We start from the raw sequence: 16,027 nt of genomic DNA on the forward strand, positions 1-16,027 counted from the left end.
AAGCACAAGCAAGTATTATTTTAAAAACGTTAAAGTAATATTATAAATTAAGCAAATGACTTAATAAAGTGAAGTAACATGACAAGTTAACTTAATATCCACCCAACAACTTAAACCGTAAATATCCTTTAGAGAGCATCCTCTAGTAGGGATAATTCCTCAGTGCCCATCAGGGTGTGTGTAGAGTTTAATTGCTTGTCTCTGGCAGGAACAACAAACACTGGAGGGAACTTATTTGCATTTCACATTAGGCGGAGGCAGCTGAAGAGGAGCTTTGCCAGGACTTAGCATGTTCCGCCGCCCTTCGCCCGCGTATGTTTGTTTAGGCTTATACTTTGCATGAGTTGATATCTTTATTGCCAATTTATGTCCTTCCGGCCCAACCGCAATTCGCAGGTAATTCCGCTTTGGGCGTGGCCAAGTTCTTAAGGAAACGAAATAAAAGGTACTCGTCATCACCATTTCTTAATTAGTTAACAGGCCGCCAAAAAGAGTACTGAGAAAACCCGGTTTCGAATTAAACACTAACAGATTTATGCTTTTAATTTTGTTTCGCTGGCACCGGAATAAGATTGAAATACAGCCTACGTGTTTGTAATACGAATTTTCGGGGTGGCCGACCAATGGCATAAGGGGGCGGCAGTTTTATGGTTGATTTGGGGTTTGCCCTCTCTTCTTCACTTCCTTTTGTATTTTATTAGCCTTTCTTTTATGCTTCTGCCGGGGAAAATCAAAAAAGTTTCAAGAGTCTAAACTTTATAGTAAGTATCTTTATGGTAAGCAACAAGATAAGGCAGCTGGTAAATATTTATGGAGCACTATAGCCGAAATGAAATTGAATATTGAATAGTCTTGCTGGTTCCGAGAACTCATTAAAACTTCCCAACTACGCTTGAACTCTCAGGATTACTTGGCCCATCATATTCCAGGATATTTCGTCGACAAAGCCCCAATTAGCTGCGGAAACCTTGGGCAAGGTATTACCACGAAAACAAAGTGAGCAGCTGCCGTACATATATTCGCAAATGAAAAGCTGCGAGCAGCAGGGAAATTGCTAAGCAATAATCATAATTTGCGGCATTAGCAGGAAACGAAATTTTCTGGCTAACTTTTGTCGTGCAACCAGCCATTGATAAAGTGTCGCTATACAATTTATCAGCACTCCCCTCGGGGAACTGGGAAATGAAAAGCGGGTGGGGCGGGAAAATGTGCGGAAAACGGTGGCTAAACAAACAGTTACTGCCACTGCTGCTGCTGCACCTGCCACTGGGGAAAGCAGACTGTGGTAATTTATGAGTCATTCTCTGGAAGCGCTGCGTGCTCTCGTTCTGGCCGTGTTGGTTTTTCATATTTTCATTATTTCAAAGAGGAGCAAAAATACCGCACAAAGTTCCCCGAAAAGATGAATAAAATGTTTGTGGCCCTCGCCTCTCCTCTTTTGGTGGTTTGCCAATGCCATTACCCGAACATTGCGTCCGAGTTTTGCGTTGAGTAAAAAGTTATTGTGGTAAAAATTAAAATTTAAAGTAAATTGAAAATAATTTTTAACAAATGAATTTTCGTGGTAAAGAAAAATAAAATTTGCAGAGATTCTTTATTTTTTGTGTACCTATTTGCAGAAATTATTTAAGTAAACAAAGTAGAGTAGGCTTTATGTTTAAATAACAAAGTATATATTTCTTTAAGAAACAAAAGAAATTTTCTCCATAATCAGAACTAATATGCCCCTTAATCCAGAATTTTTTAGATTTTTTCAGTGCTGAACTAAATATTAACAGCTTTTCTTTTGTCCAAAGTAAACGTTATTATCACCCGACTCCGATTCATCTGTCGTAAACCCAACTTATGCCCCCGAAAGCGAAATGCGGAATTTGTATTATGATATGGCCCATATCGCTAGCCATAAAGGAATTCCGGCTAGGCTTATTAGATAACATAAACAGGAGCATGAACTGCTTTAATGTGCATAGGGGAAGATGGAGCCCAAGGCGACTGGCCGGCAACGGGACGGCTACTTAACAAAGTTAAGGATCCTACACAAATTTGCCATCTGGCGCATATAAATGCTTGCGGATGTAGTGGCGTGTAATGGAGTGCAGTGCATACACACAGCTGTATGCTGTACACATTTGTGTATAGTTAAACAATTCATATTTGCGACACCATTAAGCAGGGGAGGCGGGGCGAACTGGGAAAACTGGAGAAAATGGGGAAAAGGGAAAAGTGCGAGCAAAAAGGCAACTGCGATAACGACGTGCGCCCAGCGTGTTGATACAGTAAATAATACCAAAACCCCTGGTCACAGGATTTCCTTTCATCCTTTCACACAACGCACTCGGAAAAAGAATTGAGAGTAAATACACTGGAAAAAACGGTAGTAAAATCAATGATTTAATATTCAATTTAACTACATTCGCTTTGATTTTTATTTAAATAAAAAAAATATAATTTGATGATTTTGAACTTTTATATTTTGTTTTTACACAAATATTAAATACAAAATTTGGAATTGAACATGCCCATATTTACTATTTTATTTCTTCATAAAAAAATCTCCATGGGTATTTCAATTTAAAATTAAATTCTTTTATTATGATACACAAAAATAATAAAATACATTTTTTTTAATTATTGGTGTTTAAAAATAAGCATTTTATGAGATATTACAAATACTACTTGGGAACTTTTAATTTTTTTGGTCAACTTCACTATTTTGTGTCGATTTGACAACGCCACAACAGTTAGAGAACGCGTTTTATATTAAATAAATTAATTAAAACTAGACTTATAGATCCTTTTTATAAAAGTATTTCCCCAACATTTATGTCCCTTTTAATATTCCCAACAAAAAATAATATGTTTAAGTCATATAATCTGTAAATTCTTTTTTCAATTTACATTTTTTTTACAAAAATCAAGAGTTTGTATTTATTGAACTATAAAACTATATTACAGTTTAGAAAGAATCTTTTACATTTTTTTTTAATCCACTTTTTATTTTGTTCCAGGAAAACCCACTTAGCCCAGGGACATAAATGAAAATATCTGAATTTTTCAGGATTGGTTTAACTGAAGTAAACTCATTGCCTTTTTCCGAGTGCGCCCACACACACACGCACCGAATGTTGAATAGGTGTTAATATGAATGTATTGGCTATCGGAGATTGGACGGGCCTTACCTTCGTCCTCGTCGTCGTTGAGCTCCGTGATGGCCGCCTTGTCGCAGGGACGGTCTATGCCATTTGTTGCTTCCGATTTGCCACTCCCCCCGCCGAGGCCGCCGCCCCCATTAGCAGCCTTCGCATCGCCGTTGGAGGTAATTGAATTTGATTTGGCGTGATTTGAATGATTGCCCGCGGAGGACTTGGAGGACTCGCCCTCCAGGGGAGGAGCACTCGGCTCCGGCTCGCCATTGCTGACCGCGTCGATGGCGGCGCCATCCTTCGTCTTCAGCTCCTGGCTGGTGTTGCAGCCCATCTCAGTGGCTTCTGGATTCGGATTTCGGATTTGGCAATTTAGTCCGCTGCCTTTGGTGGGGTCTCTCCGCTTCCAGTTGGCCTAGGTTACCCTTATTTTGTTTAATCAATTGCACACACACACCACTCACACACAGACACACACACCCGAGTTGGAAACTAGTTTATGGTACTTGTTGTTTCTGGGCCAATTTGCACTTTGACTTTCACCAGCCGAAACCTTTTTGCATAAAATGTTTACAAAAATACGTTGGGCTCCACGTTTTCAATCTTCTAAAATGCGGGTGTTTACAAAAGTCGTTAGAAAAAGGTGCACAACCACAGGTTACTGGCCAAAGAACTCGCACGGAACCGGAAGCGGAAACCAGCTGGATGGCAGACTCGCAGCGAAAATGACTGTCTCTGGCGCAAGCTCAGGCACAACTGACTTTGACACTGAACGGCGCCGGCGACGCGTCCTCACTGCGGATGCCACGGACCCCGAATGCCTCGGTGCCTCGCTGCCTGAACCCGACATGCCCACATCCTGCAGGAGCTGGAGTTTCGAGCTCAACAAGCAGCGGCGCGCCAGCCGGCAGTCAACGACACTCAAAGCCCAGGGAAACAGAGAGCCAGGACCCGCCGGAGAGCCGAAGAGAGTCCTCTCTCTCACAGGACTCACAGTGGGCTGGCGCGATGTGTTATGTGGATTAAAAGTAAATTGCTTATAAACACACAAAATTCAGAACTTACATTTAATTTATATTCTTGGAATATTTCATTTAACAACAAATAATAACAAAGCAAGTCCTGAATTATTCAATTTTATTGTTAAAATTACTTTGTTTAAATCAAGTTTAATGTGCTTATCTTCCTTTCCTGTCTCTTTTAAAACTTTCAAAAGAAAATATTGAATATATGTTTAAGAATAATTTTTTATTTTATTACTGACTTTTAAACCTGCCAAAACCTTTGGGCAGAACTGTTTGTGACATCTGAGCCAAATTTCATGGCAGTGCCCATATCAGAAACATACTCGTATGTTTGTCAGAAGACTATTTTTTTTGCATTTAGCATATAGTTTCTTAAGCTCAGTTTCGACTGAGTTGGCTTCGTGCTATTCTTTAAACTCAAGAGAATACTCCGGGAAACCCGGAACAAATTCGAAGAAGGCGCCGTTGGCTATATCGGAAAGACTATTTGGCATCTTTCGAGGACTGAACAAAAACGTTGGCATAAGTGTATTTTATCGGGAGGGGATTACTCTAAAGGCAATAAAATAGAAAACGGTAGATTTTTAAGAAAAAATAAAAATGTTTAGTTTGACTAAAAAATTAAATTTAATTTTATTCTACAGAAGTATTTGTTTTAGCTCTTAAAAATTGGTTTTTAGTATACTTTATGACTAGGTAAATAAGCTGCATTCCACTGTTCCGAAACTGCTATCTTTGAGGACCAGAAAAGAGAACCCGGGAAGAGAGTGGCTTTCAGCCAGGCGGCAACAGCAGCAGCTGCCTCTGTTGTTGTTAGCCAGCTCTGGCTGCAGACTTTTCGCAAATAAACAAACCGACGGCCGAAGCCGACTCACAGATACGCACGCACACAGTCGCAAGTGAAATGTGGCTTAGAGGAGCCGCAGAAACAGAAGCCGTTGCGGTGGCAGCAGAATCCGAAGAGCGCCACGGCAGCCATGGCAATGGCATCATCATGAGGAAGCAATGGCCACCTCACACACACACACACACACTCTATCCCCCACACGCACTAGCGGAGGCCAAAGGACTCTCGCACGCACACTCACGCACATTGCGTGTAACCGGGCGTAAACAGCTGAATGAAGGCCCAAAGCCAGCCAAAGGGAATGCAAATAAAAAGAATATTACCAGGCTGAAAAGCAGGCCCATAAAAATATCAATGACTACAGGCCGCTCCTTTCAGCACAAGGTGTACATACCTACCAATTCATTAAAGAAACTAGCTTGTACATCTTCTTCAGCTCAGCTGCCTTCATCTGGCTTCGTTTTCTGTTTTCTTGATGGAGCTTATTTTTGGAAGTTGGCTTTTCGACTCCGGATGTGCTATAAAGTGTGTGAGAGTGTGCGTGAGACAAGTGAATTGCTTAGCTTTCAGTGTGGTAGTGTTCCCTCCTCAGCATCCTGATTATATCCCCATCTCTTACTATAAATCTCGAAATACTTCTAACATTAAATACAATTTTTTCTGTTAGTCATAAAAATATAAAGAATTAAATTATTACCATTTTATATTAAACATTTAAAAGCAGTGCAGCCATTTATTTATTATAGGTAGCCTATGGATGGATCTTAAAAAAAATGAATTCACTCTTTTAATAATTCTAAAATCTTAAGGTTTAGGGAACAATATATTTCAAAGCAATTTTAAAGTGTTTTTTCAGTATTTGTTCCTTAAAGTTTAAAATTTCTTCCAGTGAAAATAATTTGTTACCTTAGAGATTGTTTCATTATACTAAGGCCAGAGTGCGTTTAGTCTACTTGAGGTGCAAGCCACGAACAATCGTAAAGTGGGGGATACTTTCGTAAGCCTTGTGGCAATTTTAATCAAAACTTCCCTCGGTCACCCTGTAAGTGGGTCCCACACAGAGATGTCTGAGCATATGCAAATTAGCTTCACATTGCAAATGTGGCATAAAAAGCCGGAATAAACAAACCCAAATTGAGCAAAAAGGCTCTGTGTGGCATTGGTAAATATATAAATATGCACCAATAACGGAATGCTCTTTTAAACACAACAAATAATAATTAAAAGGAGACATTTTAATTTAATTTAAACTTCATTGGCAGAAAAACCATGACAAAGGCATCAGGTACAAAAATAAAAACGACAGAAAACCAATTTATACAAATTAATTGAATTAAATGGACATGAATTCCACCAGGAACCCCGCTGAATATCGATTTATATTTGAAATTCCTGCCAAAAGTAAAATGAATATTTATTGGGTATAAGAAGCAATATTGCAGTTTTAAAGAAATAAGGTTTGCCACAATTTCGTTTAAACTTTCGACAACATTCTTAAGCGGAAGCCTGCCAAAAAGGACAACAATTAAGTGCGAGAAACCAGCCCACAGCTGCGACTGAATCGTCCCTTTTCGGCAATTCCACACTGGCAAACAAAAACAGGATGGGTCAGGACAAGTGCCAGAACTTGTCGCTGCCCCAAAACTGATGGAAAACATCCTTGAAAGCGTGAATTCGCACACCCCGCAAATGAGGGGCAAACAGAAGACAGCCCCGCAGCCTGGTGGCAAAATTCATGGGCGAAAATTCCAAAGTCCCTTGGCACTCGACTGCTACTTCATGATGGCTCAAACGCGGCAGCGACACATAAACCCTTTCAGGGGCTGATAAAATGACTGACAACGCGGGGCTCTAGACTCCAGGACTCGAGAGTCTTAGGCCCGAAAACTTTGCGCATCATTTGCCAGCAGAAATGCCAAGTCATTATGTTGCCCAAAAGATATAAATAGCTTTGTTTTTCAGATAAAAATGTTTGGCTTTTCGATTTTTCTTGTTATTTTTTCCTTTTTTTGTTGAATGGGAATACGTATACGCCGCGTGGCTGCGAACTCTGGCTTGCCCTTTGCTCTTTGCTCCGCCTCCTCCCAGCTCATTTGCCGCCTCCTTACTTCGGGTCTATTTTATTTATTTATCTTTTTTTTTTTCTGGTGGTCCTGCCTCCCGGGACTTCTGCCAAAAGGAAAGTTTTTCGCGTCCTTTTTGCGTCTTTTTCAAGTCTGAAGTTCAACGGTGCGCAACAATTTTCAGGTCTACTAGAAAAACTGACAGAAGACAAATAAATTTAAAGCGAAATGCCCTTCATGTGCTCTGAGGTATCACACTAAAGGTTTTCGCAAACACAGCATCCTATTTTGCAAAGTACTTGAAAACAGCGGAAACTTAGCAAGTATTTTATCTGTATTCCGTTTCCGCGGCTTAAATCCTCCGTCCCCTGCTTCCTTGGCTGAATATTATTTGCTCGCAAAGCAATTTATTCACATTCCTGTCTCATTATTTATTCGACTTTTCACCTTGACCGTGTCCTTTATCTCACGTCCCTCACATCTGAATATCTGATGTCATGTCGACGATAAAAGCGTTTCTTTTGTCACCTTCATTTCCTTTGGCCGACTTCATCTGCCGCGTTGATTTGTGGCAACATAGAAAGTCGCTAACGGTAATTGAATTAGGCCCGGAATGATATATGCACGGATATTCCCTGTCGTGACAATGCCAATTAATCATACGCAACGTTGAAAAGGCGTTGAAATGAAATATCCATGGTACGTTGGATTTAATTCATTATTTTTTATTAATGATGAGGCCCACAAAAACACCTAGCTAAATAGTTTTTATAGAAATGGCTTTTGGTATATTCATTCAAAGCACTAAAGTATTTCCATGCTAAATAGTACACGGAGCACGCTTTTACTAAAATAAAGAAGACGGTATCTTACTATGATAAATAGTTCTATCTTCGAGAATGTTAATGTTAATAATGTTAAGTTCAAACTTAAGCTCTGTCGATTCCAAGAGTAAGCCTTCTTATTTAAGAGCAAATCGTTCTTGATTTTAGTAAAATATAAAACATAAAATAATATCATCACAAGCCTAAGGAGTAGGAAAAACATATTTCCTTTTGAAATGACCAACAACTTCACCGACTTTCCATTTATTATTAAAACTGAATATGCTGTTGTGAGCAAAATGTCAAAACAACTTTAAAGGGACTACACCCCGTGCATGGCTAGCAGCATTCATATCCGATAACCCAGCTCTTGGCCGAGTGCCAAGCCAATATTAACCGGGAATATGAGCAGACAATAGATGGCCAAGGGGATGGCGGATCGGATCGGATTGGATCGGTCTGGCAGACAAGCGGCAAACCAAAAAATGACAGTTCGGATGTCAGGAGTGCTCGATGTTGACTTTAAAATCACATTCAAGAGTTCGCCCCGCACACTCAACTGGACTCGTATAAGCAGTTCAATTACACGACTCCCTGCCGCATGCATGCACCGACTGCCACGCCTACCTCCCAGTGAGCCCCAACTCCCACCCCCACACTGGGATGTTTATTGAAAGGTTACATGAATGACACACACGCCACAAAAACTGAAGCACCCACACAGACTGACATCGGCCGCAGACACACACTCTCCCAGGGGCGTGCGAGGGAGTTTGTCAGGGGTTGGGATTTTGGGAAATATACCCATTTAATTATAATGCGATTATTTAATTAGTATTTATTAAGCAGAAAGCACGTGGAAAGGTGGGGTATTTCGATTTGTCTCAAGTATTGGTGACATTCAGTGAAAAATTAGAGTAAAACTAGACCAAGAAATGCATATATTATATGTTACAATTGATTTAGGATTGAAATAATATATCCTGGCAACAAAGGTTATCCAGCTCTAATGATCAATTGGTAGGTTTTATAGATCATTTTTAAAAATAGTAATAGCATAAAACCAACGTTTTTAGATTATAGTCTAAATATTATACTTATCTTATAAAACTACTATTATAAAATAGTCCTAAAACAAAATATATTTTTTATAGAGATCATACCCCCGTGCACGCCCCTGCACCCATCTCACGCGCATAGGAGCGTTTGCATTGTCTGTTGGTATCCTCTTTGATTCGTTCCTTTTTGGTCGCTTTTCATTGCATTAAGTGAATGTATCTGCATGCATATGCGACACGACAATAGCCGTGTAGTTAGAGGGGGGACCGGGAGCGGTCCGCTGCCAATTGCAACAGACGCCGCCGTCTGGCAGCTCGTTACGTGCCATCACGAAAGGCCCCTGTTCCGGGCCCAACTCCCCATCCGAAGTCCCCAATAATTAAAGACCGGTTCGTTCCGATTTAAGCTCGACTTTTTGTGTTGGGTCATTGCCTACTTTTTGGGGCCCACGCGCTTCCTGTCTTTTCGGTTAGCCAACGCTCAGATTGCCTGATGGATGATTTTTGGCCAATTGATTGATGCACGAATTTTGCAGAGTTGACAAAGATTTCAGGTCCCACAGGAAACAAAAGGCCACGTGGTCATTTTATGGCACAGCTAGCCCCAACATTAATGGGTTAATCGTGGAATAACCAACTTTCAGCACGGAAAGGAAGTTTGTTTAATAATACCAACATGCTTATAATAATATTAGCTTTAAAGGGTATCAATATATGGACCACAATTAAGAATTATTGCAAAACCAATAATAAATAAAAGAAATTTCATTTATTTTTTTTAATTTCTATATATAAAGCAACGTTTAAATGTATTTCTCTGTGCATAAACAAAGCAATTACTTAACTCCCCGCAGCCATAATTCAATGGGAACATTAAAAATGTATTGCAAACTCAGTTCGATAGACTAAAATTATATTTAGAGTTATGGCTCGACATAAACTTGTTTTCTAGCCCATTTAACGACGTCCAATAAAAGAGTCGAACCCAGCGGTTCAAAAGTTTCGGGTTTTTACGACTTCAATACGGCACACCAAACACATTGGCCCTACGTGGCCAAAAAGCGTTTTTAATTAACAATTACCACATCAGGACAAGCCCAGGAACACGTGTCGAATTCTGTGGGTTACCTCGGGGCCTTGGGTGCCTAGAATTGAGATAATAGCTGGAAAATTAGAGAAGGGTCCTTTGGCAACTAGGGCCCCAGCCGAAATCAGTGGAGAGGGCTGCCTCGACTGACTCTTGTTTCTAATTTAACAGCGCGGGAGGCTACAAAATCCACAACATGAGCGGAAGACCGAAAGCAAGCCAGACCGCGCCTCAACGCATGACGCAGGCGGAACCCTTCTTTCCGGGCTTAAAAACCAACTGCTTGCATTTTAATTACGTTGTTCTTTACACCTTAACGTGTTGAAATGCCATAAAAGACAACAAAAGCAACTGAGCCACCAAAGGGCAGCAACAGCCAAGTCGTGAAATGGCTCAAAGGCGAGGGAAAAGTGGAGCAAAGTCCTCAATGAGGGATATAAGTCGGGATAAACCTTTAAAGGAATTTCGGGAAATGTAGGAAAGGTATAGGACCTTTTTATTTTTTCTTTATCGATGGGTTTTTTAGAAAATAATATATGTAAAAATAATCAATAACATAACATTCATATTTAATAAATATATTGTTTAAAAATATTACGATATGGCACTTAAACGATTCTACATTTTTTAATGAAAGAATTGCAGTCATTATCATATCAGACTTATTAATTACTTTGTCACTTTAAGTTCAAAGGCCCTTACAAAATTATACATTTAAATTGTTCCTTAAATTAAAATAACTTATTTGTATTCAAGGGTATTTTTATGTCGAGTCCTTGGCAAAACCGTGCGTGCCTGTGGAGCAATTAAAAGTAGGTATTTGCTATCCCACATGGCGGACGAGCGAATCGCCCGAATTCCCCGACTCAAAGGTGTGGAAATGCCTGTGAGTTGGCCAGTGGCGACGCGAGCTTAGTGCGCGTGTTTGGCTCCATTTGGGTTGCCTTTCTGATTCTGTTTGCCTTTTTCTGTGGAAGTGTGTGGTCAGCTGTGGTCAATGATAACAGCGAAACGATAATTTCCGTTCGTGGACCTGGGCGGCAAAGTGACCATTGACATGCAAATTTTCATTTAGGGCGAAAGCTTTCTGACAACACGAAATGGTGTCAGAATGGAAGGTCAGAGTTCATTCGCTTGTGCAGCTGCCTGCAGCTGAATCTAAATCTATAGTAAGCATTTTGAAAGCATCGGAAAAATTGAAAGATAACATGTCAAATAAAAATACATATTTACTCCTTATATTGGAATTAGTTTTGCGTTAGATATTAAATTTACATTACTTCGTGAACTTTTAAACCAGTAGGTTAATGCTAACAAGCTTTCTAATGAAAACACGAGTTCTACTGAAAATAAAAACCTATTCAAGCTCCGTGCTACATCCAGCTATAACTAGAAAGTACATAAAGACTAAGGTGTAACTTAATTACACGAGGTCTCCTGGCTTAGCGTCTCCGAATGAAAGCTCCAGGCCACCGCCCAGCGAGTGGTGTGTCCCTGGTGGAACTCCGTGGTGCTGACACTTGCCACCTGCAGCACCTTCAGGTAGTCCAGTATCCTGGGCACATTGGCCTTGACGCCCAACATTGTCGTGAAGATTCTGCCGCAGCGAAAAGAACCAACGTTAATTCAATTTCAAAAAGTAATCAAGATTGACTCACCGTACGCGCAGCTTGTTCTCCAGACTTTCGTCTATGATGCGTTGCACGAACTGCACCTCGCCACCCGCGCAGGTGAGTTCCTCCTGGCTGCCAGTTCTGGCATTATTGGGTGCTGGTCGCCTCTCGGGATTCCTGGTATTGCTGCCAAAGGGATTTGACAAGTTGGAGTCGAAGAACGGCGGATTGCACAGGCAAAAGTGGTACTGCAGCTCCTGCTGGTCCTTCTCAAAATAGCTCTTGAAGATGCTTATCTTATCTGGCTGGGCATAGACTTCTATGAGGCTCTCCAGCTGGTTTTTCCTCACATTTTCCCTGGCGTATTCGATGTTCTGGGGTTTCGATTCCAGGGCCAACATGTGCCAGCCATTCTTCTTGGCCCCCAGCAGGGAATAAATGCAGGAGGAACCGCAACCTGCAAAGAAAATACCTAAGTAAACATCTATAACTAATTTTGCCTTGACTCACCTATATCTATCCCCCTTATATCCTTTAACCTCAGCGGTTCCATCAGATCCTCTATCCACAAAATGTAATTTAAACGCAGGGCCAAAGTGGGCACCAGACTTCCAGGTGCAAAATCCACATTTAAATCAAAATATTCTTTTAGCAGCGTTTTGGTCAGTTCACGCAGAGTCTTCTCGTTGCGAAAATTCACAGAGACTTTGCCATTGAGTTCCTAAATTTATAAAATACATATTTTAAGGTTTGTTCGGATAAAAATACATTTCCACACGTACCAACTCGCACTCTTGTCGAAAGTCCCTGTATTTAATGGCCAATTTTGTATAGTCAGGCGGCTGGCGCAAAACATTGCGCGGATGCATGCCAAATTTCTTGGCATTTCCTTTAGTTTTAACCATGTTTCTGCTAAAAATATTTACAATGGTTTATGAAATGAAATGCCGCCGAAATTCGAACAGCTGTTTAGTGCAGCAGTCTGGCAGCCCCCTATACGCCAACTAGAGAAGATACTTTTTCGATTACTTTTAACAAGCATTGGGTGTTTTTGGCTTTTATCCCAGTATCAGTGACTGGGCATACAAAACACTTGCGGACTTTATTTGTGTAAACAAAAACAAAGAATTCATGGCTTGGCCGGGAAAACTCTTAGTTACCTATGATAACTTCACCGCCGACTTGCCAGCTCTCAGGATCGACAAGAAAACAGAAGGATGCACTGGTTCCTGCATCTGCAAGTGCAAGTGCTGTCGAGGATTCAGGGAGAAGTACGTGGCATTCAATGGGGAAAACGCGCTGGCCTCGGAGATTTCCAACGAGTTTTCCGATGGAGACGTTGTCCAGAAAATGATGCGATTCCGCAGCTCAGACATGTTGCTCTTACTGCATGCAGCGCAGCTACGGGATAATTTCTGGACCAATCACTATTTCAAGGCTGATTTACACGAGGATTATCAGGCTATTTTAAATGTTTTCAAAGACAAAAACCGAAAAGTTCACTTGGAAACGGTGGCGGCAATTATGGATACAGTGAGCACTGGCTATAGACGAGCCGTTAGCCAGTTAGAAGGCCAAGAAGCCCAAGGAGCTCTGCGTCCCAAGTTCGCCGCGTTAACCTTGCCAGGATTGCGTTGCGTTTGTCCTAAATGTGAGCTCCTTCCCTGGAAAAAGCTACAGGATGTGGAGGATCACCAAAGGACTCACCGCTATTCGGACAACTTTCACTGCCAGATTTGCTACAGGCGTTTCTACCTGCAGCACTCAGTGACCGCCCACATAAGCAGGCAAATGGGATCCAACTCGGAAGAACTCTATGAAAATGAGCGGTACAAACGATTGCTGGAAAAGCTTAGGTCAGGAGAACAAGCGGAGTTGCAGATAGCACCTGTCAAAGTTGAGGATGTAGTGCTGCCAGCACTTAAAAACCCAAAGTTGTACTTCAAGGAGGAATCAAAACCTCCTATCCAAAGAAGAAAGACTTCAACTCACGCCCACTGTCCACTTTGTTACAAAAAGTACGGCTTCTCCTTTAGCCACCAGCTACATATGCTTAAGCATAGAAGGAATGGCCCAGAACAAATGCTTTTTCCCTGCGCCTACTGCCACAAGTCTTTTCTCACCCTCAAATTCCTAAGGAAACACCTCAACAGGGTTAGAATCTCAAGTATTCTGCGCTATCGCCCCTACAAGTGTGGCAGTTGCCCACGGAGGTTCCAATTGTGGTCTACCCTTAAAACACATATTAACCAAGTTCATAAGCGCATAAACACCTGTCTTATTTGCCAGCTTCCTACTTTGGCCCGATGTTGTTCCGCCCATTGCGCCAAGGAATGCAGAGAAGCCATTAAAAACCACAGGGAAAAACAAAGACTTTTAAGAGGACCACCGAAGGCGGGCTGCAAGAAAAAGCCCAAACCAGTTTGCACAGTGTGCGGCAGCGAGTTCGAAAATAATTTTTTCCTCAGAGAGCACTTGAACAGGAAGCATTTAAACAAGAGGAATTTCACCTGTGAGATCTGCGGAGCGAATTTCTACAGTCAGGGCACCATGCAAACCCATCGAAAATCAGTGCACCTCTTGAGTCAGACAGTCAAATGCGAGGTGTGTGAACTGACCATTAAATCCAGGCGTAATTACCTGAGGCACTTGAAGTCCCAAAGTCACAAGGACAATTGGCTTAAGCTAGGAAAGAGTGCAATAAAATCTACCGAAGATAATCATCATAATGGAACGAGTACGGAACATTCTGCAATAAACAACGAACGTACGGTAGCTGCCCAAGATGGTCAAGAGAACAAGTCAGAAACCCCTTGCCGGTTTCAAATGCCAGTAAAGGTTACTTTTTGTGAGGCCTGTGGAAATTCAATCATAGGAAGTATGCGACGGCATTGCAAGTCGACTAAACACAGGCTTAACTTGGTTGTGTACAACAAAAAGTTCAACAAACACATTTAAGACATTTTGCTCTTACAGCAAGGAAGTGATTATCATAAGATTTCCATTTTAAAATGTATTGTAAAATTCGTGTCAAGTACAGTTTCTTCAATCCTACTTGTATGTAAAATGACTGATCAATAAAAAAACATTTTAACACAAATTATTAATAATTTATATTGACATAATACTCTTGATCTGCCCATAAACCCATTTTATTGTATCTTGTATTGGTCGTTGCAAACCTTGAAGCCGTATGTGAAGATCCTATTAATTGTCGATGTAAACTGAAAGCTGTTATTTTTAAAAATACGTTTTGTGACTTTTGACTTGATTTAAAAAGCGCGGGAAATTCAAACCACAGAAATATACCAAAATCGCAAAGTAGTATTATTTGAGGCGATAGTTCTCCCTCTTCCTCTTCGATTTCGAGAGTAGAGGCTTGTAACATCGATAGCTTCTATGTTAACATCGATGTTTCTCCACCTCTAGAAAAAACAAAACACATTTTTACAGAAAATTCACTTTTATTTGAGTAGTATTGGAAATACTAACTAATAATGTCGGAAACTAGCTCCAAGGACAATGTGAAGACGGCAATGACGTATATTTGCGGTGGTAAGTCGGCCGCGTAAAGTACTTCAACAGTAAAACGACTTTATTCGGCGCGCACATGGCTGCTAGGATAGCAACAATAATGGTCTGAAATGAGGTTTTATTAATTTATTGCTAACTTAAACCTTTCAGAATGTCATCATGAGAACGAGATGCGACCCAGGGATCCAATCCGTTGCCGCGAGTGCGGATACCGCATCATGTACAAGAAGCGCACCAAGCGTCGTAAGTATTCCTTTTGGAAACCCCCAGAAGCCTCCAATGGCTCTCAAACTGTACTGATGAAATCTTATAATTTGCAGTTGTTGTCTTCGATGCCCGTTAAAGTCCCTGAAAAGTAATGAATACCCGTCTAAACTATATTTTTAAGGAACTAGTTTGTAACTCCGCAAGGCTTATGCTTCAATAAAAGTCCCTCTATAACTCAGATTTTTATGTCTCAAAATGTTCCCAAATCTTCTTGGATCTGTAAATTTCGTTGTCAAAGTAGCGCTCATGAAGATTATCTCGAACACCGAACTTGGAGGAACCCTTCTTAACAATCCCAAATTGAAAGACTCGTGTTCTATATTTTAAACTAATTTTATATTTTATTTTGAATGTTTTGGAAATATATAATTTTAAACTAAAAACACTCACATTACAGTTATTGTAATTATACCTTTTATTTTTTGCAAGTTTCATTGCTTAAATAAAGTTTAAAGTAATTCGGTTTGTTCTTTTTGTTTCCTTTCTATAAATGTCTTTTTTCGTCTCAAAAATTTTGTCTAAATGGCTTGTCATCCAAAAATTTACTTTACTTAAGAATTTTTTAC

General features: G+C 40.6%; 4 protein-coding genes across 4 annotated transcripts in view; 2 read left to right on the forward strand and 2 right to left on the reverse strand.

The window, feature by feature from the left end:
• Positions 1-3,926, reverse strand: part of LOC108026879 (uncharacterized) — a 37,712-nt gene extending 33,786 nt beyond the window's left edge. The window contains exon 1 of the mRNA XM_017098071.3: positions 3,180-3,926. Within this exon, the coding sequence (XP_016953560.1) occupies positions 3,180-3,477 (298 nt within the window). The 5' untranslated portion in view covers positions 3,478-3,926. The remainder of the gene's footprint in view (positions 1-3,179) is intronic.
• A 7,332-nt stretch (positions 3,927-11,258) lies between these two features.
• Positions 11,259-12,660, reverse strand: LOC108026925 (U6 small nuclear RNA (adenine-(43)-N(6))-methyltransferase). Its single transcript, XM_017098136.3, has 4 exons — positions 12,443-12,660; positions 12,171-12,381; positions 11,706-12,117; positions 11,259-11,644 (listed from the first exon to the last, which is right to left on the reverse strand). The coding sequence occupies exons 1-4, from the start codon at positions 12,563-12,565 to the stop codon at positions 11,467-11,469; spliced, it is 924 nt and encodes a 307-aa protein (XP_016953625.1). The 5' UTR covers positions 12,566-12,660; the 3' UTR covers positions 11,259-11,466.
• Positions 12,661-12,709: 49 nt separating this feature from the next.
• LOC108026924 (zinc finger and BTB domain-containing protein 41) lies at positions 12,710-14,754 on the forward strand. Its single transcript, XM_017098135.3, has one exon. It carries the CDS (start codon positions 12,792-12,794, stop codon positions 14,616-14,618), a length of 1,827 nt encoding a protein of 608 aa, XP_016953624.1. The 5' UTR covers positions 12,710-12,791; the 3' UTR covers positions 14,619-14,754.
• A 294-nt stretch (positions 14,755-15,048) lies between these two features.
• Positions 15,049-15,641, forward strand: LOC108026699 (DNA-directed RNA polymerases I, II, and III subunit RPABC4). The gene is made up of 3 exons (XM_017097792.3): positions 15,049-15,215; positions 15,345-15,437; positions 15,515-15,641. Exons 1-3 carry the CDS (start codon positions 15,158-15,160, stop codon positions 15,535-15,537), a joined length of 174 nt encoding a protein of 57 aa, XP_016953281.1. The 5' UTR covers positions 15,049-15,157; the 3' UTR covers positions 15,538-15,641.
• Positions 15,642-16,027: the final 386 nt, after the last annotated feature.

This window comes from Drosophila biarmipes, chromosome 2R, assembly GCF_025231255.1.
Source record: "Drosophila biarmipes strain raj3 chromosome 2R, RU_DBia_V1.1, whole genome shotgun sequence".
Classification (NCBI taxonomy): domain Eukaryota; kingdom Metazoa; phylum Arthropoda; class Insecta; order Diptera; family Drosophilidae; genus Drosophila; species Drosophila biarmipes.

Excerpts from the sequence above, each read along its gene's own strand:
- LOC108026925 (XM_017098136.3), bottom strand. The coding sequence starts at position 12,565 with ATGGTTAAAACTAAAGGAAATGCCAAGAAATTTGGCATGCATCCGCGC. Across the intron at positions 12,118-12,170 it reads TATAAGGGGGATAGATATAG|GTTGCGGTTCCTCCTGCATT; the intron begins GTGAGTCAAGGC and ends TTTTCTTTGCAG. Across the intron at positions 11,645-11,705 it reads GAGAACAAGCTGCGCGTACG|AATCTTCACGACAATGTTGG; the intron begins GTGAGTCAATCT and ends TCGCTGCGGCAG.
- LOC108026924 (XM_017098135.3), top strand. The coding sequence starts at position 12,792 with ATGGCTTGGCCGGGAAAACTCTTAGTTACCTATGATAACTTCACCGCC.
- LOC108026699 (XM_017097792.3), top strand. The coding sequence starts at position 15,158 with ATGTCGGAAACTAGCTCCAAGGACAATGTGAAGACGGCAATGACGTAT. Across the intron at positions 15,216-15,344 it reads AATGACGTATATTTGCGGTG|AATGTCATCATGAGAACGAG; the intron begins GTAAGTCGGCCG and ends TAAACCTTTCAG. Across the intron at positions 15,438-15,514 it reads CAAGAAGCGCACCAAGCGTC|TTGTTGTCTTCGATGCCCGT; the intron begins GTAAGTATTCCT and ends TATAATTTGCAG.